The sequence below is a fragment of the Rhopalosiphum maidis genome, chromosome 4 (genome assembly GCF_003676215.2).
Source record: "Rhopalosiphum maidis isolate BTI-1 chromosome 4, ASM367621v3, whole genome shotgun sequence".
In the NCBI taxonomy this organism is placed as follows: Eukaryota; Metazoa; Arthropoda; class Insecta; order Hemiptera; family Aphididae; genus Rhopalosiphum; species Rhopalosiphum maidis.
Window position 1 is genome coordinate 43,225,221 of NC_040880.1, and position 27,992 is coordinate 43,253,212.

General features: G+C 28.7%; 1 protein-coding gene across 1 annotated transcript; it reads right to left on the bottom strand.

Annotated features, from left to right (window-relative positions):
* Positions 1 to 689: 689 nt before the first annotated feature.
* On the bottom strand, positions 690 to 27,990 carry LOC113557305 (nucleoside diphosphate-linked moiety X motif 6). The gene is made up of 6 exons (XM_026962757.1): positions 27,536 to 27,990; positions 27,242 to 27,354; positions 6,552 to 6,646; positions 4,598 to 4,802; positions 3,324 to 3,523; positions 690 to 1,408 (listed from the first exon to the last, which is right to left on the bottom strand). The coding sequence occupies exons 1-6, from the start codon at positions 27,577 to 27,579 to the stop codon at positions 1,217 to 1,219; spliced, it is 849 nt and encodes a 282-aa protein (XP_026818558.1). The 5' UTR covers positions 27,580 to 27,990; the 3' UTR covers positions 690 to 1,216.
* Positions 27,991 to 27,992: the final 2 nt, after the last annotated feature.

Genomic DNA, 27,992 nt, shown 5'->3' on the forward strand with positions numbered 1-27,992 from the left:
CACTCATCATAGTAGAGTTATAGATAAAAAATGCTTAATCGAAGAAATAATAAATAGCTAGTTCAACAGCCAAAACACAATATAATATAATATAATATACGCACTATTGTAATTTACGAGAACGTTCGATACAAAACAAGTACTATATGTGACTGAAAAAAGTTATCAAGCGGCAACCAAAGTCTGCCTATCGTTAATTTCTGCAGCGATAATCGCATAATAATATAATATAATTGAAATGTACAATAATGTAATACAAGAAGTATACACGTTAGTCATTACACGCACCTGTATACAGATTTGCATACAACACACACACACACACACACACACACACACACACACATTATTGTTATAAAACGGATGTTTCGGAATTCGCAACGTCGAACGTATCTATAGCAAACCGCGTGTCGTGCGATGAGAAAACCATATAAGAGCGAATAGCGATACACAGTAGGTAATCGGATATAATATTATTTATATATATTATTACGTTTGTACACGTGTACCTATGTATAATGATAATGATGTAACGTGGATACCTCTAATCGTACAAAGGTGATTTGTATTTTGTTCACAATCATTGAGTGTGCGCCAATAAATTAGGTCGGCATCATATTATTATAACGATATGTATGTGGTATAGATGTAATCGATAATATTAAAACAAAAACAAAATTACGCGGAACTCTTTCAGCTTTTTCTGCAGTTATTCAGTATATTTCACTCGTATATAGCCAATTTACAGTACTAAATTATATTATAAAATGAATATGACATGTGTATATTACGTATATAATGATATTGTTTTAAAAAATTAAAATCGCGCTGCGCACCGTTTTTGACACAAAAAATATTTTATTTACACGAAAACAAACGCATACAGCAACGACACGCAGATTACAAACAGCCCAACAGCGTACTATATATATATATACATATAATATGTATCATTTACAGATTATAATATGTACTACACATGATTATAATAATGTTGTGTATTTACGTGTGTCGTAATTATTTTTGGCCGTTTGTCTGCTATACTCGTATAGTATCGCGCAGCATTACACCTAATTTGAAACTACAATAAAAATAATCAACAATAATAACGATATTATGTATTATATAATCCTACACAAACGACACCAAATAACATAGGCGTGTAATGTACACCTAATAACGTATTGAAAACAATTGTTTCCGCTATGACGTGCGCTCAAACATCATCTGCACCAGAACTTGTCGGTCTGCTGTACGATGCGGCGTAACTGATAAATTCTTTATTGGTAAATTGATGAATTGCTTTATTCGCTTTCATCGTAATGCCATTTTTAGAATTTTCTAAAAATGTATTGACGAAAAAACGGCTGTGTTCACCAACATCTGGACTCGTTATAAAGTCTTCGCACTAAAGAAAAGGGACAAAAAATAAATAAAATAAGAAAACAATAATAACACGGAGTCACGGAGATATCTACTGTTTACGAAACACGACAAGAATATGCAATTTATATTATTGGATTTTTAGGTGTGACTCTTGTACGATGAATTTATTAGTCCGTGTAGTACATACACCTATATATAGGTGTATCAATCCAATCATCCAGAGTCTTTATTGTACGATTTCTCCTTGATATCGTCGAGAAATGAATTTAATTGGTTGACAACATTTTGATATAAGCACACAAATTATTCAAAATTACAATGATCGTCATTTATATTCACTTTATATCGCGAACAGTTAATTCGTTACAAATACTTAATATAGTCTTTTTAATATAAATCAGAGCCAAGTATTAGTCAATAATATATTTCATTTCATTGTACAAAATCCTAGGCTTTTATTTTTATCAAATTCCTATTTAAAAACAGCTTTCGCATTGTGTAGTTAATATTATCGAAATGTACACACGGAGATTAATTAATTTAAACATAATTTCTTTAATATAGAATTATTTAATCACTATATAGTTTTTTTCTTTATTATATAAATATAAATATACAGATCGTTTAAAATATACTATTATTTGAATTTGAAATCATATTGTCTTCGACCCATAGATTTATGTTAAGTGTTAATAAAACTATCAAAAATTAACGCAATTGATAAGCTATAATTTATTTTAAACAGATTAAATTTAAAATTTAAGGTTAAAACGGAAGGACGAAACTATCATAAATTGTCTTTGAAAAAGGGTATACATTCACAACATACAATATTATCGTATAGCTAAAAATGATCCACCCACATTATGTAAATCATGCTAAATGGATAAGCATAATATTTTAATTGATTGTAAAACATAAGAGGATATGAAGAGAATCGAACACTGCAAAAGTTGTAAAAAGAACTAGATACAACAATACTACCAAATCTATTATTTTACATCAAGTACATATTACATTCATCCATCTTTTTTTTAAAAAATGGAGTATAATTATAAAACTTCTGTAAGTTAAGCGTATATTGTAAAAAATAGAATTCAACCGAGTAAATAAGACATATAGACGTAGACTATGATGTTATTTAGATAAATAAAAAAATTAATTTGAATTGTTTGAATAAAGAATGTTTTAATATTATATTTCAATAAATACAGTTTTATGCAGCCGTATATGCTATAGTGCTGACTGCTGAGTAGATCAATAATAACATGGCTGTGCGATCCTCATTAGAATTATATACATATAATTATAATTTATATCATTTGTAAATATAGATAGAATTATTGATAGATAAACGAATATTTGTTTTTCATTTAAATAATATTAAACGAATATGAAAACTTAAAATGTATATCTAAATCGAAATGTCATTCTGGCGTTTGTACTTTATAGGCAATTAAAAACAATTTAGATTAGATACCGCTATTTTAATTTAAAAGAATTACGTTTGTATAAAAACAATTTAGTAATATTTGTTTTTTTTTTTTTTTAGTTTTGCAGTAAAAGTTTTTACGTTCATTAAAATTGTATACCGGAATATTCGTCTGAGTACCTATCTACTACCTACCCTTAAAACTTCGTACATCTCTTGAAATATCGACTTTTGGAATAATACTGTTTTTTAGTATTCAACATAAAGGGATTATGCCCGTCGAAGCAATCTAAAGTTAGAGATAACGAGCCAATGGGAAGTGTTAATTTGATAGATTAACATCTGCGAGATTATAGGTGATTCAATTGTCGGAAGGGACCAGGAGGGTTATTAAAAAGTGTCATAAATCTGCTGCACAAGGGAGTCACGGGCTTAATGACGTCATTTTTTTTATTTGATTTTTTTTTTAAGCATTCCCTTCGAAGGTAAAACAATTCTAAATTACCTTCATCCATTTAGCCTCTGATATCTCTTTATCAATCACAATGTCGAAAGTTAACGGTCGCAAGTTTGTGACGAAATACATATCAGCACAATCGAAACTCCCACTTAAAACGTGCCTGAACGCCACTAAAGATACGAATTCGGTTCTGATGCCCGTCTCTTCAAATACTTCTCTAACAGCAGCTTCGCCAATATTTTCTCCTAGAAAAATGAAAAAAAATAGTTTATACGACGTACCTTTAATATGAAACAAAATAAAATGTATATATCCACATGAGTTCGGTTAGTTATTTATACATCTTACGTACAATTACCTGTATTATATTATATTATATAATATAAATAATAGGTATATGTTACTATACATAATTATTATTTTTACTTATACACGACATGGTAACAAATAGGCGGACAATAATAATTATTATTATCCGCAGTGATATTATCGAACATTCAACATGTATGCTCGCGTGTTACTTTATCCTTATGCATAGTGTACGAAAATAGAAATGCGAATTATTAATATTATTGCAGTGTACTCTAAATTATAACATGCGTGTAAATATGACGGGTCACCAGTATATTTTACAAAAAAACTAAAATATCGGGTTTCCGGTTTTGTAAAATAATAACATGAACACTACACACTGATCATTAGAGGCCATATCATAGAATTTTGTTGGAATATTAAAAATAAAAATGATAACGGATTATAGTGGTTATACCAAATATTTTTTCGTTTCAATATTATATCAGAGCTATTAAACCGCCTTTTTGATGCACGGATAAAGGACCAAAAGGACCAAGGACTGCTCGGACAGTCGTAAAAACAAATTTATTATACCCATACAATTGTCATACTTATGCATTTTTAGAAACATATCATTGCTAAATTAGAACAAAAAGAAGTAAAACTGCGGTTTGACGACAAGCGTACTCAGTTGATTACATTTTAATTGTGTGTAATGAGCGAAAAAAATGTTAAGGTATTGAAATAGCTTCAAACACGACATTAATGACCATTATTTTAATAACCTGTTAAATAGTTACGGGATATTTTTTTTACCGGAAAATCAGTTTTATTTCACTTTTATACTTTCACTGACTAATTTTTAATTTTTTTAGTCATATAATTACCATTTGTGTTTTTTTTTAATTACACTAAGGATTACCTCATAAATATGTAAACGCATAGGTATATATATACATATATATTATATGAATACGAACCAACCGTGGGGATAATAAAACCTTATTAAAGTACAGAATGCTTACCAGGATTTACATAACCTCCGGGCAATTTCCAAAATGGAATGCTATGCTCTTTGACGACTAACAAATGATCGTCGCGTATCACTAGACCTCCTGCGCCCGTGTACGTATGAGGGGAGTCAACCGTAGATGTGCTTTCACCCCTTAAACGTTTGTACATCCACAGTTCGTTACCGTCCGGTGATGTTCTGTGAAACAGGAAATTGTTCTAGAACCAAACACAATATATTTTATTATGTACACGTGTGGTTGGAAATCCTAAAAGCCAAACGAAACGTTAATATGTTATGTAGGACTTAGAAATGTGTCAAAACACAAAGCCCAGCAAGTTTCAGAAGTATTACCTTTTCAATATAAAATGACATGTTTGTATAGAATTTCAGTTATATTGTTATTATATTTCTTTTTCATAAACATTCGAGAAATAAACAGTGACGAGATATTTACGACGCAAAAAATATATAATAGAATATTGTCATTCACAATAAGTTTTTGATGATAAATTAATCTTGTAACATTTCTCGAGTTTGGTATTATGGAATTTGATATTCGTACTTGATCAGTTTTGAAGTCAAGACTTTTTTGTTTAATTTGATTTTTAAATTTAAATAAAAAATCGTGGTAAATAATTAAATTATAGTTTAATATCATGTTTGATATAATACGAGTATATACCTACACTAAATAATGTAATAATTTGATTCAAATTTACAATATTTAATACTTATACATTTTTTTAGAAGGATATTATTTTTATTTTTAGCAGCAGGTAAGTCAATTTTGCATTTAAAATATTATATTAAATGAAAAAAAAACATTGTGGGTAGGTTTTATTTCATAAAATTGTATAATTAAGTTATTAATTATTATATAAAGTACCTATACAATTAATATTGAGATATTCAAAAATATAATATTCATAAATTGAATTTACCTAGGTAAAAAATATTATTTAATTATTTAAAAAAAAACCTAAATCTAATAACTATTTATAAGTAATCAACGAAGAGAATAGTTTACTTGTTTCACGGAACCAAAAGTTATAAAAGTAATTTTATCCTCAACTTTAAGTTTACCAGGAAAGTAAATTTTAATTCTACCCATACAGATTCAGGATTCTCAAAAGTTGTGAGGCATTGTCTTTAACTAAAGTTTTTCATGGCTGAACGATTATAAATGATTAAAAGGGTCTTAGTAGATAACATACTACTGTTTTATTTATCATATTAAATTCTGAATATAATTTTAAAAATAATTATAAATGGAACTTGGAAAGTAACGATTTTTTAAATATTTGACGAAAAGAATTTAAAAACTTAATAATCTCACTATGAGCTGACATTAAAAAAAAAAAAACTACTAATAAATCGTTTTTGAAGACTTTATTATATTTAGCAATATGTACCGCTAGTACCTATATCTAATTTGAACACAATATATCTGAATATTAAATGCACGTTTAATTTTTGATATAAATAATATTATTCGAATTTTATCATCATCCGTTGCGATAAGACATTTACATGTACATATATATATAGATATTTTATATTTTATGGTTGTATAAAGCGTAAGTAGATTTATTAACATAATATGGATAGCTGATTATTTAAGATATTATATTATAATTTGATTAATCTAAAATAGTATATTATATTATAATGGATAATATTAATGGTTTCATTTTTAGTATTGGTTATATAGGTTATTCAAAGTTCAAACAAAGGTAACTTAGCTATATATATATATTTTAAAATAATCTTATTCGTATTTTGGAGTGCTCAAGATTATTGAGTGGCTGAGTGAGAGTTTAAAGGATTATTACGTTCGCAGAAAGTAAAATAAGGTTAAACTTGGTCGTTTCATTTAACTATTATAATTTATATTCAATCCAACTCTTTATAGGGTTCAGCCTCCCAATGCATACTTTAGAATAGTATTGTTAAGGATTTCTTACCTTGGCCAATTCTGAAATCCAATGCGCATGCTGGCGAGCTATCCGGAACCACACCAAGTGCACCTGTTCATCCGCCGACCATTTAATTAGAGATCCTGCGGAAAATAATGGTTTTTTGAAAACGTGTTAAACACAAGTTCCGAAGAACGTGATCGGGCCCCATATGGCAGCAACGACCCTTATGAGAGGAGGGTGAGTGGCTTAGTGTAAAAAAAAAATAACAACAACAATACTGAAGGGGGTGAAGTTCAATTTCAGGGGCTGCGTCATGTTGTGGCGTGGAAAGTAGATAGAGGAAAGGGGAAAAGTGAGTGAGAGAGGTAGTTGGAGAGAGCGAAATGGAGGGAGGATTAATGTAGAGTACAGAATCCCCAGGGTATATATGAGCACACGCTCACGTGGCCCAGGGAATAAATCACAGATTAACTTGAAGGTTCGCATTCAAATTTATGTCGATGGATTGTAGTGGTGTAAGGGAAATATGGCTAAAAAAAAAATAAATAAAATTTTTTATACAAGCACTGCATATATGCGTGTATAAATGTACATTAAATTCTGTTGTAAATCTGTTTTTAGCAAAAAGTTTTTTCAGTACGTGGGGAGAGGGGAAATCCCGATGCCGACTATGTACAAGTTAGTGAAGTTTTAGTTGGTTGTTAAAAATATGTTAGCATGAATATCATAAACTGTATCATTGTCAGTTTTTCGAATAATGACAACCTTCCTTAACGGTAATGTTTATTTTTCAAACTCGACTAATAGCTCAAAATACTGGCAACTCGTCAAAAACGACAAGTTTTAATCGTCGTTTCACTTGTAGAGGATTTGTACGTAATTAACAGATTTATCATCAAACGGCTTTATAAAAAATAAACACATGGCATACAGAAGCAGACAAATTGCCGATTTTATAGTACATTTATTGAGATATACAAAAACTACAAAGCGTTAAAAAAAATAATAACAAATGTTTCCGGTTGTATGTTTACGAATAATGTATCGTTTTTTGTTGTCGCTATTTTTAGTCAACATGTCTGTTTAATTATTTCAAAATTGTTTTATCGATTTGTGTTTTAATTAGTTAACCGTTACTGCAGATCAATGTGTTTTTGACACATTGTTTGATATTAAATTGTGGTGTACCTACTATAACAGAATTAAAATATTTTGTTGTTGACAGCAGTACAAGGTATATATCAAACTATTACACATAATACACAAACGAGTTATACGTAACAGTTACCGGTTAACCCATACCATAACATTTGATTTGTGTCACGTCAGTACGTCATTATGTTAGTGGACAGAAATATTAAGCATGAAAAACAGTAAATCGGGAAATAAGATCAATGGTTATTTCATATTCGTGGGTTGATGATAATGAACAAACAGTGGTGATGTAATGAAATTCGCCAAAAATAAACAATTCATATTATTTATTTTATGTTTTAAAATTAAAAAAATAAATAAAAGAATTTAATCATGCATAGCTTTTGTAAATAATTGGATTATCATATTATAATAGTGCCTACCTCTAGTAGCTGTAATTCCTAAATGACCTAAATCAATATTTAACAAGTTAAATAAAATAATATTTACGAACGTCTGCTATTCTACAAGTTTATTGTATTGTTTGGTATTTAGTGTAGGATTTCATTAGTTTTAATAGTTAGTTTTATTTAATATATACGAGTATTAATTCTCCAACCGTTGGTTATATATTATTCTGTATATATTAATATTTTATTTTCAAAAATATCGTATTATAATTGTAAATAGTGACTGTATTAAAATAATAAAACTTACAACGAGTAAGCTTAAAAAAAATGACTGGTCATTTAAAAGTTTGATATATAAAAAAAGGAATAATAGTGACATTTTTATAACTGACCGTAATTAAACGCAGCTATTGAATTAAAAATACTGTTTGTTTCCACTTTCTAGTTGAACTTAAAAAAAGAGGGTGGCATTTCGGAACATTAATTTCACTGTTGGGCACTTGTCTTGCTTATCTCGCTTCAGTCGCGTGGAAATTGCATTTAGGATAGGTCACTTGGTTGGTGTGTTGTCTTTTTAAATCCGAAAACGATTAATCATCGAATTCTAAAAACAATTCTAGACGGAGCTTTTAGTATTGTATGGGTTGCAGCCATGAATTGTGAGGTTTTTATTTTATCGCAAAGTAATGAGAAATTTAAATTTCGACACACTTACGCAGAGTATAATCTTTGTTCAATTTCCGGTCGGTTGAATATAGGTTTTACCGGGGTTTTAAATTTAGTCTATACTATCTAAAGCACAAAAAAATAATAATAATAAACATATCAAAGATAAGCCAATAGCTTTCTTGGTATGCTCAGTATTTAAATACAAATACGCGACTGCCTTGTACATATCTTTTATATGTACAATGTTAAAAGTATAATGGGTAAATGTTTTATATTAGAATAGCTTTTGAAACCAAGCATAGGTCAAAGAACTTAGTAGAAAATAATGTAAGGTATATTTTTTTTATAAACGCCTACTGGCCGACTGCTGACGTGTTTTTGACATTCAATATTACTTTTGATTTTCATCGCATTTAACACATATTGCCCAACATTTTTTTCTAGTCGAATTTTCGTAATGTAAAACTATTATATCACGTGACCATATAGGTATATATACGATTATATATACGGGATGTATATACGCATTTTTTCTATCAAAACATTTTGTTTCTGAATTTCTCTCAAACGTCAAAACCATAACCTAAAATAACAGTGTTCTAAAAATGTTTAGTTGTTTTGAAATATATGGCTTAAGACATTTATGTCAAAAATTATTTAACTTTATCGTTTTCAAAAAAAAAAATTACATAGGTATAAGTATTAAATGACTGGTTTAATAATATGTTTTACTTGGTTTGAATGATTCACCATAATTTTAGTAATAAGATAAAAATAAAAGTACATACTACTATTGTTTACTACTATCATAAGGTAATCTTAAATGCGATAGGCTTAAAAATATTTATGGTTGAAACGTTTAAAAATACTTTAGATACATAAATTAAAAACGTACATGCATAATATAATATATATATATATACATAGGTTTTAGTTTATAATGGAAGTAATTTAATCATAAACAATTGTTGTACTTGTGGACTAAGCTCTTGAATCATTTTCCAATCCCAATTAATTCATTAGAAGTCAAAGCCTTCAATTACAGTAGCCGCGCCGTTGGCATTTTTCATTACTCTACTCTGATTATTATTATTATTATTATTATTATGGGTCTCGGTGGTAAATGATAATAAACTCGTGCGAAAATTGTGAACGAGCCCGTGTGCATGAATATGAATTAAAAATGTTTTGGTCCTGGTTACTACATATGGAACACGAGATTCAACTAAAACACTAATTTTCAGGGTCCGTAAGTATTATGCCAATATCAGAATGGACGCGGTGCACATATTGTACATAATATTTCTATGCATTCAGATTACACGAAAAATAAAATATTTTAATGAAACGAGAGATGGAAATTTACATAATTTTATCAAAATATCCGACAGGTTATTCAGTATAATGTATACTATTTGGAGTGAGCGGTATTGAGCGCGAAGAGATTACTCATCCGGACGTAACCACTTTAGGGCGGGAATGCATTTGAGAGGGTTGCGGCGTTTAATCAAATTTGCAGCGAATGACGATATCTTCTCATTTTTACAACACTAAAAATTATAGAATACATATACACTATAGTTTTATATTCCAGAACTTAATTTGATATTATTATGTGTTCGGTATATAACCAACATATTGTATAATTATTATACGGCATACCCGTGACATAAATTCGATATACCGCGTGTTAATTTTTGTTACAATAATCACGTCATTTTTGTTAGAATATGTTTATAGCATTTTTTTGATTAAAAAATTTAATCTTTTGTATTTTAGCGATTCAACCAATAATATGAATTCTAATTATGAAATGAAACAAACAAACAAAATAATCATAATCAAACTTCTTAAACAATCGACTATTGTCATATACTAATAATAATAATGGTATTAAGTTTTGAATTGCGACGAAAGGCAGCCCAATGTAAAGTATTGAAAATCGATTGTTAAGCAATAGTTTATTTGAAAAATAAATAAAAGACTTTTGAGCTTGAAAAATAACCGCAGGAAAAGTAGTTTTATATTGTAAACCAAACTACAGTAAATAGTTCAAGAAAATTTTTTTAGTTTGCTCTTATTTTGGGGATAAAATTACGATTTAAAAATGTGATTTCAATAATGGAAAACGAAAAAAATCCTAAAAATGAATGACTTTTTATAACAAAAAAGTATAGGTAGGTATATAATGTTTTTATATATTATATTATGTACCAGTTTGAGCGACAAGAAAACGGTCGTGAAAAGTCGTCCGTATAATATCGATGACCCGCAGAAGGGAAAAACCATTACGAAGTCTATACAGACTTTCAAATGTATAGCTTGTGTTCGTAATCGCATTAGGTGATGTACTGTCTGTACTGTAAATTCATAATATATTAAACACGCGTTTGATATACGTTTATTCCACATATACGTAATATTTCGAGCGAGATTGGCATAATAATAATAATAGTCGTATAATATAGGTACACGTTATTATAGCAGAAGAGGCTTTTCTCGCCGGGTCGTCGTATACTGCAGTATTATTCGACGGCTGTGTATTAAATATTTGTAGTTATGCGGAAACCGTGACAGCGTCGATGACAGCGTTTTTGTGGATCGGATACGGTTCAAGCGCGGCGGTGCCGCGGGCGACTTACTCGTGAAACGTCCCATCGTAAAGCTCGCTCGGCTACGGGTGTGGTGGGGACGTGTTAGCCGTGGGCGTCAGCAGAGGCGCGCATAATCTTGGCCGCAGGTTAATAGATCGACAGTGTTTATTGTCGCTAGCCAATATATATATATATATATATATAATGTATATGTACCTACAGAGTGATCTGTATAAGTCACCGTGACTACACTAATTTTCTAAGTAAATTGTTTTGTTTTTTTGCGGTTTGAAGTATTAATAAGTTAAAGCCCTATATTTTCAACATAATCTGCAGGGTTTTTAATTTTATCTCATGACCGTCCTATATATATTTTTAATTTTATAATCGAAAGTAAAATTCGTTTTTAAAGCATTTTGATATATAAATATCGAATACTGAAAATCATTTATTTTATTGATAAGCATTTAAAGTTTAGATGAGCAGCGAGTAAAATAATAAGCCGGATGTACGCTAACGTTACGTAAGGTTAGATAAAAGTTGTGGTCGCTAACCCATTACTAACTTAAAATGATTATCAATAAAAATATAATACTATAATATTATAATATCTAATATTCGATATTTATGCATAAACAGTTTTTAGAAAAACATCATGTTTCTGCAGCAGATTATAGTTAAATTAAAAATATCTATTGGTTAGTATAACCTAAAAAGATGCTATGAAAAGAAAACCTAAGTTTAATGTGAATTTAAAAATAGTTTAGTAAAAAAATGTAGCGTTACAAATATAGGTACTTTGAGTTGTATAAAAAAATATATTAAAAAACATAAAAATTTAGAGAAAATTGTTGAGATGCGATTTAAAGAGATGACACCGTATCGTATGAGTGTGCCGTCAGTATGTATACTATAATATTCATATACGTGTCGGCGTGCCTTGGTGTGTATACGTGTGAATACAGGGATTGCCGTGGGGGAGGGGGTGCAGCTTTTAACCCACCTATGTTTGTTCAAGTTAATAATTTAAGCATCCGCTCGCTGGCGTCGGTCACAGGACGCTTTAAAATAAACGTTATTGCGGCAGCGGCTCGTGAAAGCATATTGTTATTATTATTATTACGGTTGTATTTGTATATTATAATAATAATAATAATAATAATAATACACACGAGTAAAACGCGCACCGCGTTAATTTTTCAACGACACTTTCAGCGCGATCGACGACGCATAATAATTATAAAATATATAATAATTGAATAATATCGTAAAACGAGTTGATATAATATCGTGTTACGGCTGCAGTTACTCGTAGTTACGACCAACGTCACGTCAACGCTGCCGAAAAGCGTGCGTGCGAGTGGTACGGTGCAGCGAGCAGCACCGTGGGTCTCGCACCTTCCTCATCCGCTGTACAATATTATGCTCGCGCGGTCCAAAGTCAGATCGATAGGGCGTCTCTGGGGAGCCTTCCTATAGTGTAAGAGAAAAAAAAACACTCCTGAATTATATTTATGAAGTCTGGGAATAACCCGATTACGCGCGCCCGGAGCACTTTCACGCGGTCCAAATTGCTTTTTCCCATCAAACCAATCAACAGCCGTCCGTGAATTGTAATCTTTCGGCTATTAAACAATACGCGTGAAGACAACGACGGTGAAAAAAAAATGGTATAATTGTTTTAAGTTTTCTGCGGTGAAATCGCTGTCGTGGGTGTTGTATACAGGCATTTTTTTTTTGACCATCCGGTGTCACCGCAGTGGTTGAAAAATGAAAATATTTTAGTTGGCCAAAAATCGTTTTTATGTATTTTTAAATATTTCAATTTCAAATTGTAAAAATATTTGTAAATTATTTTTGGAAAACTGCCCAGACGAACACGAGTAAAATAAAACTTTATTCGTTGGTACTGTATGTAGGTATATACCACAAAATGTGCATATGATTATTTAATGGATGGTATTTTCATAGTGAAATCACATAGTTTATCAATTGGATGCCAAATTAGAAAAAAAGCACAGAAAACTCATGCCATAAACTATAAGGATATACAAAAATATACAATGAAAATCAGTCCATTATCTGATTTGAATAGTTCTATAATTATTACAATTGGGTCACTACAATATTTTAGTGCTAATGTTGATTTACGGCAAAAATCAGTAACTTATAAGTATAAACTTAGAAATTAAAGTAAAAAAAAAAACAACAATTATTTACTAATCAATAATATATACACGATATATGCATCCATTTCTTTAAAATCTATGTATATTATATGGAATAAAAAATGTTGGAATTTTTATGTTAAGTAAATATAATTTCCATACCAACTAAAAAAAAAAATATTACTAAAAATTGTATACAAATTACAGACTAAAGTTCTTATGAGCTATAAAGCTATTATAAATGGTTAGTATTTGTCAATAATCAATTAAATGTTGTTTTTTTTTTTTTTTTTAAAGTTAAACAATATACAATCACAAAATGAGTTCCATCTAGTTGGACAGTGATATTTAAGAGGTCAATCTAATAAATTATGCATAATTTGTAATTATGATAAATACCGTACATTTCATTTAAAAAAAAACTGTTAAAAATAAAAACGAAAGTCTAGTTCAAAATATATATAGGTTTGTTGAATCAAACATGGCACGATAAAATTATATTTTGAAGCACTTGATTAACTTGAACACAGATTAAAAATAATCACGATATAAAATATAATTGTAGCCTATAGGAAACTAAGATACGCGTATCTTGGATACTGACCACCTGTATATATGGGAAAAATATAAATTTTTTTATATTATTTATAGTGATTTTATACCTTGTGTTTATCTTCATGTATTATACACTTATTACTATAGAAACACAAATACACAATATTCAATTATAAATATTATAAAACAATAAATTTATATTTTTCTAATAAAGGGATGGTCAGTAATGTTTAATGTCATAATAGCATAATAAATTGTTAATTTCGAAGTAATCGCGAAAATATTAACTAAATAATATTCATTAACATGTTATAAATAGATTACTTTAAAAGATTTTCATAAAAACTATAATTTCAGCCAACCAACTATTTTCATTTTTCTGTCGTTAAGCCACTCTCGGGCACAGTAATTATTACTGTAAGTTCATATAATATTTTGTATATTATAACGGTGTGGTGGTAGAGTGGTGTTCACGAAGGGCGACAATGAATTTTACGCACGGCATTACACTCGCTGCACAAACCACACACACACACGCTGTCTTCGAAATAACCCTACACCTCCTCGATATTATTATTATTATTATTATTATTATTATACTATTTTCAACATAGTTTCGGAAATGTATAAGGGCGAAAGACATTAAACTTGGCCGGCGCGATAGTGTCGTGTACTCTGCAATATACCGTAAGTTATGCAATTTAAACACCCCAATTTCTAAAGTTGGAAATTATTATTATAATAATAAGGAAACGCTACCTATACGGGGTTGTCGTATATTGCTGCATGTTTACAGTATGTACCGGGTGATTAATTTAAATGGATAAGTTGTTATATTTCTCAAGTCGATCTTTGCGTTTCCAAAAAAAAAAAATGTTCTTTGTAATATAAAATGTCTGAAGCAATGTAGTAGGACTATGTAGTAATGACAAGACGTTTTTTACATAAAAAAAAATTACTTTATGACAATCTATATTTTAAATTTCTATAATACAGAATACTGTGTAATATAAATTAATTGAATGTATAAATTTCGAATAAAAAGATTTTTATGAATATATATACATAATATTTAGAGATTAGAGATTTAGACGAACAGCGAGTAAAATGGCAAGAGCAGGATACCCCGTCAAAATTATGGTCCTCTACTCCTCCACACATCACAACTTGTTGTACACCATGTAACAATATTTAGCTTTCGTGTTGCTTGTTAAATTGATCACTCTGTATACAAGACTTATATATCATATCGTATACGTGAGTCATGATATATATAGCCGATACAGGTATATGACATTCGTTCGGCGGGGACTACTAGCGCGTAAATAATATCGTTGTCTAATGCCTTGATGAACCTGCAGCTATAGTATACTATAACTTCCAAGTACGTACCTACCTATGTATATGCAGGGTACCTACGCGCGTTGTTCAAAGTCATTCAACAATCGAGGGCTGTCGTTCGACACGGGTTGCGTTACGTCATCGTATGCGTCCCGTAATAAAGACAGACGGAAAATAAAATATATAAATAGAATGTATAACTGCAGCTGTGTATAAGACGGTTGTATAATTTGTTATTGTCTTGTAAGATAGAATATCGAAATGAATTAAATCATTTTAAGTACCCTACAATACCTATAATATTATTATACGTATACAATCCCGAATCCCCGTGTATACCAGTACGATTTAGTTTTCAGACTTCGCTGTGTTAATGCAATATAACTTTGTGCGAAATGTCCCGTATCTTTATTATTCGAAATTAACAACTGTCGAGAAGATTTAACGCATACGTCCGAGTTGTGACGACAATTTATTAGTGTATACCTACTCACCGAATGGGAAAACGTCTGAAATCTACTTTCCACGCTGATAAGATTAAAGCTTCGTAGTTGGCATATTTTTAATTGTATCATTCATTTCAACTTGCAAATAGTATCGATTTATATTTAAGTTTGCACTGGAATTTTTCACTGGCCAGGGTAACACGAGGAACGTATATATTACTCAATTTTCTTTTTCGGGCTGCAAATATGGGTACAATGTACATACAATAAAAGTATAAACACTCTAACGAATTCTTAAATCTTATATTTATTATTTACATACACTTCGATTTTCAGACGACCATGATTATGTAACCAGAACGAGTGTGCGATTGACAAATACACACGATCACTCTAAATAACGGTATTTGTTTTTCACTACCTATTTTATATCAGATATATTGTTATGTAACTAATTGGAATACATTTATTTATACATTGTAAGTATATTATAGAGTTCTAGTCGATTGCTAACTGCTGTCAATATATATATAAAACAATACGATTATTAAAGATGGGTATATTTTATTTTTATATGTAGGTACAATCTCTAAATGAAAATCATATAATAATTATTGTCTTAAATGTATTGCCATTGCAATAAATATATATAGGTACACGTTAAACTTTTTAATAGTAAACACAATTTTAAAAGATACTCAATAAAATTTGACAAAGCACAGTTGGCATTATTTCGCGACACGACACATGAACACGACGTCACAACTACATAGATATTAACATATTATGATAAATATAAAAAAGGAGATTTTTTCAAATTCTAGGCACACATTATTACAATAAGAAATAGTATTCAAAGTTAACAATGTCTGGGAGATGCACTTTTAACAGTTCGTTGTTTAGTTTTCTAAAAAATGTGTAACTGTTGTGTGCGTAGAAAAACCGAGACAGAGAACTTTGATTATAGAGATTACATCACCGTTGAACATATAACCTAGGGGAGTGATCGAAGACGAAATAGATAGATGTGTTAACAAGGGTTACAGTGTATAATAGTAAAGAGGGTGCCTACAAAACACAAAACAGAATGCAATGGTGAGAATAAGAGGGTCGGGTCCCTCAAATAAATGGGAAGTAGCAAAAGCATATAATTACTTTTTTTTTTATGAAGTACTATAACTCAACGCAAGTATTATACCTACTACAATTTTAAAACTACATGTGTACTTTATTTCTGCCTACTATCTCTGCAGTATAATTGGAATGTAATAATTAAAATGAGCACCAAAACAGTTTTGGTTTTTACATATAAAAATGTGTATTATTTGTTGTAGATTGACACGTAGAATATACGTAGTTCATCGTGAATTCGTAATTCACAGTAAACAAAGAATACCGCACAAATATTTAAATTTCAAATCTAAATTAACATAGTAGTTTTTTAATAAAAACGGACTTTTTATTTACTTTAAGGAGGGTAAATTTAACAACGGTTAAAAAGTGATAAATTATTTAATGTTTCATTAAGAATGATTTGTAAAATTGTATAAAAATGTATAAAACCTAAAAGCAAAACCAACGCATTAAACAAAAATAGTATTCAAAGCTATTAACTTCGAGTACTCTACTAAAATATGTACTTACGCCTATTATTAATTAATAAAATGTAAAATTCAATATAAACACAAAATAATTTTTATGAATTTATGTATTAGTAATTGTAAGTCAAAATACCTATAAATCTTTAGTTTTTATAGCTTATTACATTAGATTTTAATTTTTGTCCATATGCTATTTATGAAAAATATTTAATTGGTAATAATCTTAACATTTTAATGAAGAATTAGGTATGCTTTCGCCGGTGGAAAGAAAACATTATTGTTTTCTGCTATGATATAATATCGTATAATAATAATAATAATAATTGAATATAAACCGTATACTATATTTAAAACATTGAAATTGTATAATGTATTTGAAATGAAATATTTGAAATTTATATTATTCATTGGTAATGTACTATAATATTTAGTATTTAAAATGAAAACAGTTAATGTTTAATATAGTGTTCAATACAAAACGGATAAAAAAATAAAATAAAATAATTCAGGAATTATTTATAGAGCTTACCAAATGCATATTTGAACGGTTTTATTGTATAGGTATGCACACACATAGGTGTGCACGTTTAAGTGCATCATATTTCATATTTGTTAAGTGCTGAAAGTCTAATTATTTTCAATATACACAGTAGGTACATTAAAGTGCTGCGCGTTATGCATGTAACGTATATGTCCCTATATGTATATTTATATTATTACGATGTTAAGTACTTTCGTTATAGTTATTCATTTTAATTATATCATAGTTATGAATAACTAATACGACATTACACAGATAAAAATAAATCTTTTAAATTTCATAAAATTAAAATACAAATAATACAGAATTCAAATAAATTCGTTCCTGCTATTTTAATAATCATTATACATTTTATTTTAAAATGTATCTATAAAAATAAGATCAGTTTAGAAAATTAAATATCCTATACTATTATTGTATTATATTTATAGCTTTATGAGTTTGATATTTTAAATATGATTTTTATAATATAATGATGAGAATAATATTTTTTTGAACTATCATAACATCATAGTAAAATTCTATATTTATGACAAATAATTTATTGACATTTTTCAAAAATGATTTAATAAATAGTTGATGAAAACCTAAAGCTTAATTTTTAGAGTTTTATTCTTTTAAAAATGAAAACATAATTATCAAAATTAATTTTATGAAAAATGGATTACAAATTTTTCATTATTTTTTCAAACATTTGGTAAATTAATTAAAAATATAACTCGTTTAAGGTAATCAAATAAACTCAACTTACTATCAAAAATTAATGATAGGTAAAAATTATGGACCTTAAATAGTGGTTACGTGTTTTGTTCACAAAATAAAACCAAGATCATTGTTGAATCGATACATTTTTCGATTTTGTATGATGTCTGAGTCTGAACTCTTCAAGATTAATAAAAACTTTAAATAAATACACTATCAAAATTCCATAAATATTTTCCACCCATGACCATGAAAAATCCCATTTCCATATATGATGGATTGCTTATGTACAAAATAATAGTTACGTTTAATGTATTTTGGTTGAATTTAAAATACACGAGACTTACATATCATATAGCACATTTGCATAAAGATTCAAGCAGAGATTTATAAATGTTCAAAGGAAATGGAAAATGGCAATGTTTTAAGGGAAATGGATGGGAATGGTCAATCTCTTGCAAAAACGGATTACTTCCATAAAATTTATTCAAGTTAATTATAATACCATTAAACATTATTTGTTTTTAACTTTAAAAAATATATGCATTAGTTACTGGTTATAGGCATGCTACTACCCACAGTGGTTGTAATCTTATAAACAGTAGAAAATAAAAATAAAAATAAAGGTCTATGAACTGAACGACTGTTTTCAAATTAAACATATTAAATATAACAACCCGGGTTCAGCATTTTATACATGTTTAGATAGGAAATGTGATAAATATAATTTAATACAATTTTGTTTCGTGATGCTTGGATTCTAAATTCAACATGTTTATGGTCTTACGGAGGATATTTTGATTTTTTTCTATGCATTACTATTATAATGATTGTTGTTTTTATTGCATATTTTAAATAATTTATTTTAGAAATCACATAATTTTTAAATATGATAACCAAACTAATATTTTAATTTTTGACTTTAATCATTTGAAAAATTAAAAAAAAATAAGTATTTAAAGATATACTAACTATTAAAGAAAAATTTTCGTTTTTTTCACTTCTGAAATTTTTAACTAGGTAAGGTTAAAACATGTTTAACTGCCATTTTAAAATTGTACTATAGATTAATGATTATAATAGTTATTATTGATGCGCAAATGCAATTAAAATATTAAAACTTTTTTAATTGTATATTTTATATATTTAAGCACGTCCTAAAAATATATAGATAAATATATATATATAAGTATTTTACTTTTGACCCTTCAAAGTATTAACTAGATCCAATTGCCTATCAGAAACTACTTTTAAAGTTGAAAATCGAAGTATTTTTATTTCTCCAAAAGCCAAAAACAGAAAGAAAAAAAAGCAATTCATTTCAAAATCAATGCATTTATTGCTTCGCTCTGAATTTAAAACAACTACGAAATATGAAAATTATGTACATATTTATAACACCTTACAAGTAATAATTTTAGTTTATAATTTAATTTAGAAAATTTTAATGTAAAATGCATTATATTATATAAAAACGAACTTGGGTATTAATATTTATAGTCCTCAGAAGAATATAATAAATTATTACTTATTAGTTATTATTAATTATTTACTTACGAATTACGATAATAAATTATATGTAATGTTATCTCATTTCAACTCCAGCGAAACAATACTTAGTTAACATTTATAAATTTAATTTACTGCCATAATATCCATAATATCATGATAATAAAATCATATTATAATATATTAAAAATTAATTATACAACTTTTTAATTTATTAATACAATTATATAATTATCTCAATACCTATAATTTACAATACATTTTTTTACAAAACAGTTTTTGTAAGATAAAAAACTAATTATTGAAAAAAATTTAAATGGTCATATTTAAAACTGTAAATATCTATTATCTATTATACGTCTTAGCAGTTATATTATTTTAAAAGTAGTAATAGTTGTTGTAGTAGTTATTATAGGTATATACGTTTTTAAATTTAATTTTAAAAAGGGGAAAGTAGGTAACCAGTAACCACTTTGCTGTACAGTAGATGTCGAGTATATATAATTCTATAATCACCGATCAAAATGTAAATTATTTTAATAGTATATATTTATATTAATTTATTATAGCATATTATATTAATATTAAATTTTGAGACAATATTACCGATTTCCCGTAAAATGGTGTGAATGGGTTTTTAGTATAAATAATCTATAGCATATACTTAATTATAATTAAATATTTTAAAATTTCCATCGTGTCTACAAAATATAATGATAAACAAAAAAGTTTCAAATAATTGTACATAGGAAGAAGCAATTATGTACAAATTTAAACTTTAAATAGTTATAAATTATATTTGTGGGATTAAGCACTAATATTTTTTTAATTCCAGTATTAACAACTTTGTATTAATTTTTAAACTCTGACCAAGTAAAATTTTATTGACATTTATACAGAAAATATTTTTTTTATTTTTATAAAATATTTATGCAATTAAAAATAAGTGCAATAAGTATATATTATATAATATATGAGGTTGAAAAAACATAATTGGGGTTGTGTGAATTTAAGAGCCAAGCCTTTGACATTTAGCTTGGGGTTAGAAAATAAATTCAAATATTTCAAATGTTTATAAATAACTCGAAAAATATTCTAAAGTGTATACCATATAAATAAACATTAATATACATTTTTGGTAAAAATTTTAAGTACTTATTAGTTATTTATTTTTTTTTTTTTGAATTACAACAACATAAGAAAATTGATTTTTCAAAAACTATTTTGTATACCTATTTATTTTTATGTTTCCCAATAATTATGAATAGTACTGGGATTTTTTTATTTTTGAGTAGAGTATCAACTGAATTAACTTTCCAACCATAAAATAAATTGAAGTTGAAAAATTGAAGCATTTTTTTACTATAAAAAGTATCTTCAGATAAAAAAAAAACACAAACATCATTGTAGAATCAATACATTCATCGCTCAGCTTAGAATCTAAAATGTCTACATGCTACATCTATGTTATATAAAATACAACAATCGACAAATCTAACCAAACATACGAGGTATTCAATTATTTATTAGATATTTTTCTATCAGATTTAATTCAATTGGGTTTAGGAGCAAAAATATTTGTGTGGTTAGAGAACTAATTTCTGTTCTCTGAAAGCTTTTCATTCCAGTAGGTTTATCTAAAGAAGTATAGGCGGGTCTTCAGATTGACGTTTAAACATATTGCCTGTAAGCTTTGGAAAGTTTACCAAATAGTTAGAGTACTTAAGACTAAACCTTCGATAGAATCTAACGGAAGAAAATGTTAAGGTTCTAAAAAGATTTAGAACCTTCTTATAGAATATAAGTAAAGCTTTTTCAAAATAAATTCAATGATACATTTCAATTACAGTTTTAACAGAACGTATTTTGCCTTTGTAAGTATAACGATATATTAAAAAACAAGTCGAGTGATTAATAAAGTAAATACTATAGTACTGAGAATCTACGTATTGAGTGTTATATTAATTACTCTAACTTACAACACTTAAAAATGTTTTATAAATTTGTTGACGGTTTTAAAAATCTTAGTTGATTTGAAAAAAATATTCTGATTGCTTAATGTCAAAACTGCAGAACACTTAACTTTGAATATACAAATTAAATTTATATTCATTTATAATTTCAGATTGTTAATGAAATTAAAACAGTTTTTAATTTATATTATAATAAGCATATATAATATATATATTAAAATTATATATATATATATACGAAAACATGAAAATCAAGATTAAACGTAATAAAATTAAAATTACTTTGACTTAATTTTTTCTACTTTTGTGTAAAATTAAATTTAGATATGATATTGGATGGATATGAGTGAAATTGAAATAACAACTGAACATCGAAGTTTTCAAGAAAATATTTATTTATGTTCTCGTGTAATGGAAACATTGACTGATCAAAAAAATTGTAATACAATTTCAAAAAATCTTTTAATAAAATAAGGTGATAGAATAAAGTTGAGCTTGATTGCAATAGCGCATTGAAATAATTTTTGTATATTAACGAAATACAACATCGAACAAGCTATAAATACACACATTAAATAAATACATATATATGTATTTTTTTATAAATTTTTTCAATCCTTGAATCAGAAGAAGGTTTATTGATTTAAATTATTTAATACATGAACATTTTTCTAATGCTTCATTATTATTATTTATTAATAACAAATAACAAAATGAGTAACCATCATTATTGATTATATATTTGTATTTATTTATAAATATATAATATTTTTATCAGCTATAAAACGCTTAAACTTCCGGTGATATTTATATTCTCGCAGTCTCGCAGTTTTAATCTTATATTTCTTTAAGTAATACATAAAATACAAATATACCTACGCGTTAAAAAATCAGTAAAATTATTAAACTGGAAGACTCAAATAACTGTAAAACATATTTAAAATACATTTCCAATTATTACTTGATCCTTATTTTACCTATTTGTAAGTATATTTAAGGGACCATTGATTGATTGATCAAATTTATTATTATTATTGCATTTATGTAACAACTATTATATTCTTATACATGTATCTAATTAATTAATATTAATTAATTATAACTAATACTCGGCTATTTCAATAACTATAATTTCTAGATATCTATCAAATATTATAAAATATTAAAATTTAAAAAACTGAAATGTACATCATTTAATAAATAACGGTTATACTCGGTAGGCAACAACCTGTTAAGAAAATATTTTTGAGATTTAAAGTAAATGTGTATAAGTATAATATATTATAAAAATATTAACTCCTAAAAAAAAGGTTATTCTAAGAATCTTAAAAACATATGTAAGTTAAATCTACTAAATGATCGTAGATATACTATAAACAGTAATAATAATGTTTATGTTGATGTTTAAAAACTGTTTAAATATTTAATTAATGCGAGCAGTAGATTATCAGAACCTTGAATATTAAATAAAATTTATGCGATGTACATGGAAAAATCAAAAATAGTTTATTAATTATATTATATTATACAATATTATAGAGAAAAATATTTTATAATTATAAAGACAAAGTAATGCAATATATATTTGAGAAATTTTACGTTTTATATAGGTACGAACAATTATTTTAAATGAACAACAATAGAATATTTTTTATATTTATGATAGTATTCAATATTATAATAATAATGCTATAATATCAATATAGAAAAATAATTGTATAATTTAAAACTCATTTAAAATTGTACCTATTATATTTTTCAAATATTTTAATTGTAATGAACGAATTAAAAATGTAAATATCATACCTTATACCTACTTACTTTATTAGTGGTGTAGCCACAGGGAGGGGGTAGTGGGCCATGGCACTGCCATTGGCCGTATCAACGTATTTACTTATTTATATAGGTAGTTTATTTTATACATTTTAAAAATTTGCTACAGATTAGTACTTTTAATTTTTATTCATTTGTTTAATAGTTATTTTATTTTTCAGTTAAAAAATTAATTGTTATTGTCAATTGTTAAGTACCCATATTTTTTTTTAATATTTTGGCTTAGCCCCTCCCGCCTCTTCATTTTAAAATCTTGGCAACGCCATTGTACTTTTTCATATTATAGATATATGACCAAAAAAATCTGTATTTGATAATATTTTTTAGAATGTCTGATTGAGCACTTCAATAATAAAGTCAAATATTAGAAAAATAACAGTAATAATAATATATAAATGCAGATGTATACATAATATATACATTATACACTCTTTAAAATGTTATTTTTATTAATCTCTTGGCCCACTTATAATTTTGATAAACTGACCTAATGAAAAATATGAATATTGATAATACATCTCTATACCATACAAAATTACACATAGGTGTATTTTACTCTTTTGTATAATATATTTATTTTATTTACATAGTTAAATGTTATAATTAATCCGTACTCGTAGTCATGAAATGACACATCGTGTTAATAAGTTATTTATTTTATATTAAACGATTTAAATATGTTATGTTATATAAATAATTAAACATTAATCATGTCTAATAGCATGGTTATTAAAATTTATCAATGACGGGCAAACATAGTACAGCCAGCGAAATAATCGAATATTTTACTATTCGAGGCTATATCATACATATAGGAATTATAATCCATGTACCTAACAAACTTATAAGAATCATAATTACGTATTTATCTTAGTTATTAAATATTTAATTACAATATAACTACATGTAATCAGCATTAGTATATTTATAACCAGTGATCGGCTGCTATTATATTTATATATAGTATTAAATATGTATAAAGTATTAGATATTCATAAATTGTATGATTCAGAGTGGAGATTTTGGAGGGGCCACTTATTTAAAACTTCACATAAATATTTCAGTATATTTTTGATCATAAAAAGTATCACATATCATGAAATATCAATGTATTTTTGAATAACATATTCTATAGAAATTAAATACAATTTTAATAAAAACCCATCGGTATGCCGGTATTGGTCAATTATTGAATTATTAAGTTTCTTTGAAAAAAATAGGAAAATGTGTTTGTATGATTGAGAAGAAAGTTTGACCCATTGGCCCTTGATCTAGTTGATCTCTTTTCTGGACCCATTCCTAGGTATAGTGCCATATGTCATGTTCACAACTTCGTTATTATATGTTATTATAGAATAGCTACCAAAGTACCAACTTATTAATTCTATATTTGTCCCTGTCACAAAATATTAAGTATATGTTTAGTGAGAATATTAATTATTTTAGACATATTACCTATATATTCTAGTATTGATACAAATACGTATCTATAATCTGTATTATACATTACATAGTTTTGATAGATAATTTATAATATTATACGTATATTAAATGTGTAATATGTATTTAGTCTACATATACAGTATATTATGTAACACGATAACGTAAGTGATAATAAAAAGGTAATTTATTTAAGCTTCAACATTATATTATGACAAGAAACAACTTGAACTATGGTCTACACTCAACATACATATTATTATCTATATCGCACGATTAGTATCATACATTATTTCTTGACAGAATAAAATTGTAAGTATACATAAAAACAAATAGGATACATTTTGATAAATAAATTAAATAATATCCATCAAGCCTATTACAAATAGTCGGTATTGATAGTTAATACCTAATCTAATAACATTTTTTACGTTTTTTCACCACTGTGTGTAAAAAGAGAAAACTAGTTTTTAGTCCATAGCGATTTCGATATTATTAAGCCGAATTCCTCCAGGGAAAAAAATCATTACGGTTTAATAACCATTTCAGGTATAACGCGCAAGAATAATATATTAAACATTTGCATAGCTTATAATAACTACACTGGCAGCTGCCATCTGCTATATGTATACATATATACATAGGTATTACCACAATATTGCGGAATGCCATTTTAAATGAACACGTGTTGGTAAAAAATTATTAAGGGTCATCAGGATTAATAATTTCCGGACGTTTACGTTACCGATTCGTAATGTTTTGACGTCGTTACGAATCCAAGAGGAAAAAAAATGAAACGGGAATGAAAAAGTACACGAATTACGAGTGACTTTTGAACCATATGGTGCGCGGGAGGTATAGGTATATAATAGTACGCGTCAAAGACGGTCTTCGTTGAAATAAACACACACACGCGCGCGCAGCATCTCTACCATGCTGTGAAGCGCAGTTACAATGATATACACATAGTATATACCGGGTGTTTCACCGTTTGTCTTCGAACTCAAACTTCAAAACTTAAACATTTGATTAATGGAAATTCGGTAGTTTGACATTTAAAATGCATGTACCTACATAAGTTACAACTTTATAAAGTGGCTAACTCATATTTTTATGAAACGCAAAAACAAAATGTTTAAAAATTGTTTTTTCTTCGTGTTAAAACAAATAACTATATGAAAAAATGTAATAAATGTGAATCTACAACATTAATAACTTATTAAGTAATAAGTAATGATTCCTAAAATATAAAACTATGAAAATGCATTGACACCCGAAGGGAGTAACACTGTGGAACACCCCGTATGCGCAATAGTACAATATTATGAATTATTATTATTTCCCATATCATGCGTATGTGTGTGTTAGCAGAGACTGGCGAGAGATGACGAGCGCGCGGGCGCCGCCACTAATGCCGTTTCTCGAGTACACGCACGCGGTGCCACCAACCGAACCGGTTCGCGGTCGCCGTCGAGACGGCGACCGTGTCCCGAGCTCGACGACGACGATGCGCGACACGAGTACACGACCGTTTTGACTTTGACACACACGTCACGTTACGTTACGCTCGACTACGTCGGTTTCCCGGCACAAAATATAACGGCCGTCGCCCGCAAATATTGGTGACGCGCGTGCCGGTTCGGGAAACGATCGGCATCGCGTTGGTAGTCAAACGGTTTGAACCGGACGTACAATCACTATTCTGTGTAAACATAACATAGTATAGGGCCGCGGCCTGCGACCGCGTTTGGGAACCAATGGCGGTGGTCCGAACACGACGCGGCGTCCTTGAAACAATATAAAAAATGCAAAAAATTACTCGCAAGCTTGGGACCGAATTCCGTCGATTTCTCTTGTTCCGTGGCGGCTACGGTGGATTTGACGACGACGCCTCTGTGTCTGTCCACCTGACCGGCGAACGTGGACATTTTTCTGCGAAAACGAAAAAAAATCGAGTCATACAGAATCTAACGGTGACACGAGACAATAAATCAGAAAAATATAATCATATCGTATTATGAATAATATCGTCGGTTCCCTCTCCCCCCGCCCCCACCGCTACCCCTAAAGGCCGTACACCGCCCGCCCATATATAAGTATTTCGCGTAGGTACCTGACGGCCGCGTACAACGACAGCGGTGGTTGTCTGGAAACCATGTAAGCAGCGCGTCGTCGGCCGCGGTGCGCGAGTCTGTGCACGTTTTAACCTGTTGCCCGCGTGCAAAAAGGGACGTCGGCTGCGGCGGCGGCGGCGGCGGCGGTGGCGGCGGAGATCAGGAAGACCGAACGAACAGACGCGCGGCAAGCGAGAGGGACAGACGACGATGAGAGAGACGGCGTGCGAGAGCGCGACGCCGGGAGAGAAAAAAGACGGGTGGTGCGACGGAGACGGAGCGCGTGTATAATATACAGTGGTAGATGCGTAAAAAAAAATAAGGAAAGAATGTGGTGCCGGGTACGTCGAACGAACGTGGGTGGGGGGCCGGAGACGGCGGCGATGTGGTGGGGCGAGCGGCGGCGGCGGCGGTTGCCGGTTGCAACAGCGCCGCCGACTGGTCGATAAAGCTGAG

Excerpts from the sequence above, each read along its gene's own strand:
- LOC113557305 (XM_026962757.1), bottom strand. The coding sequence starts at position 27,579 with ATGGTTTCCAGACAACCACCGCTGTCGTTGTACGCGGCCGTCAG. Across the intron at positions 3,524-4,597 it reads CGGAGGTTATGTAAATCCTG|GAGAAAATATTGGCGAAGCT; the intron begins GTAAGCATTCTG and ends TCATTTTTCTAG. Across the intron at positions 1,409-3,323 it reads CAGAGGCTAAATGGATGAAG|TGCGAAGACTTTATAACGAG; the intron begins GTAATTTAGAAT and ends CCTTTTCTTTAG.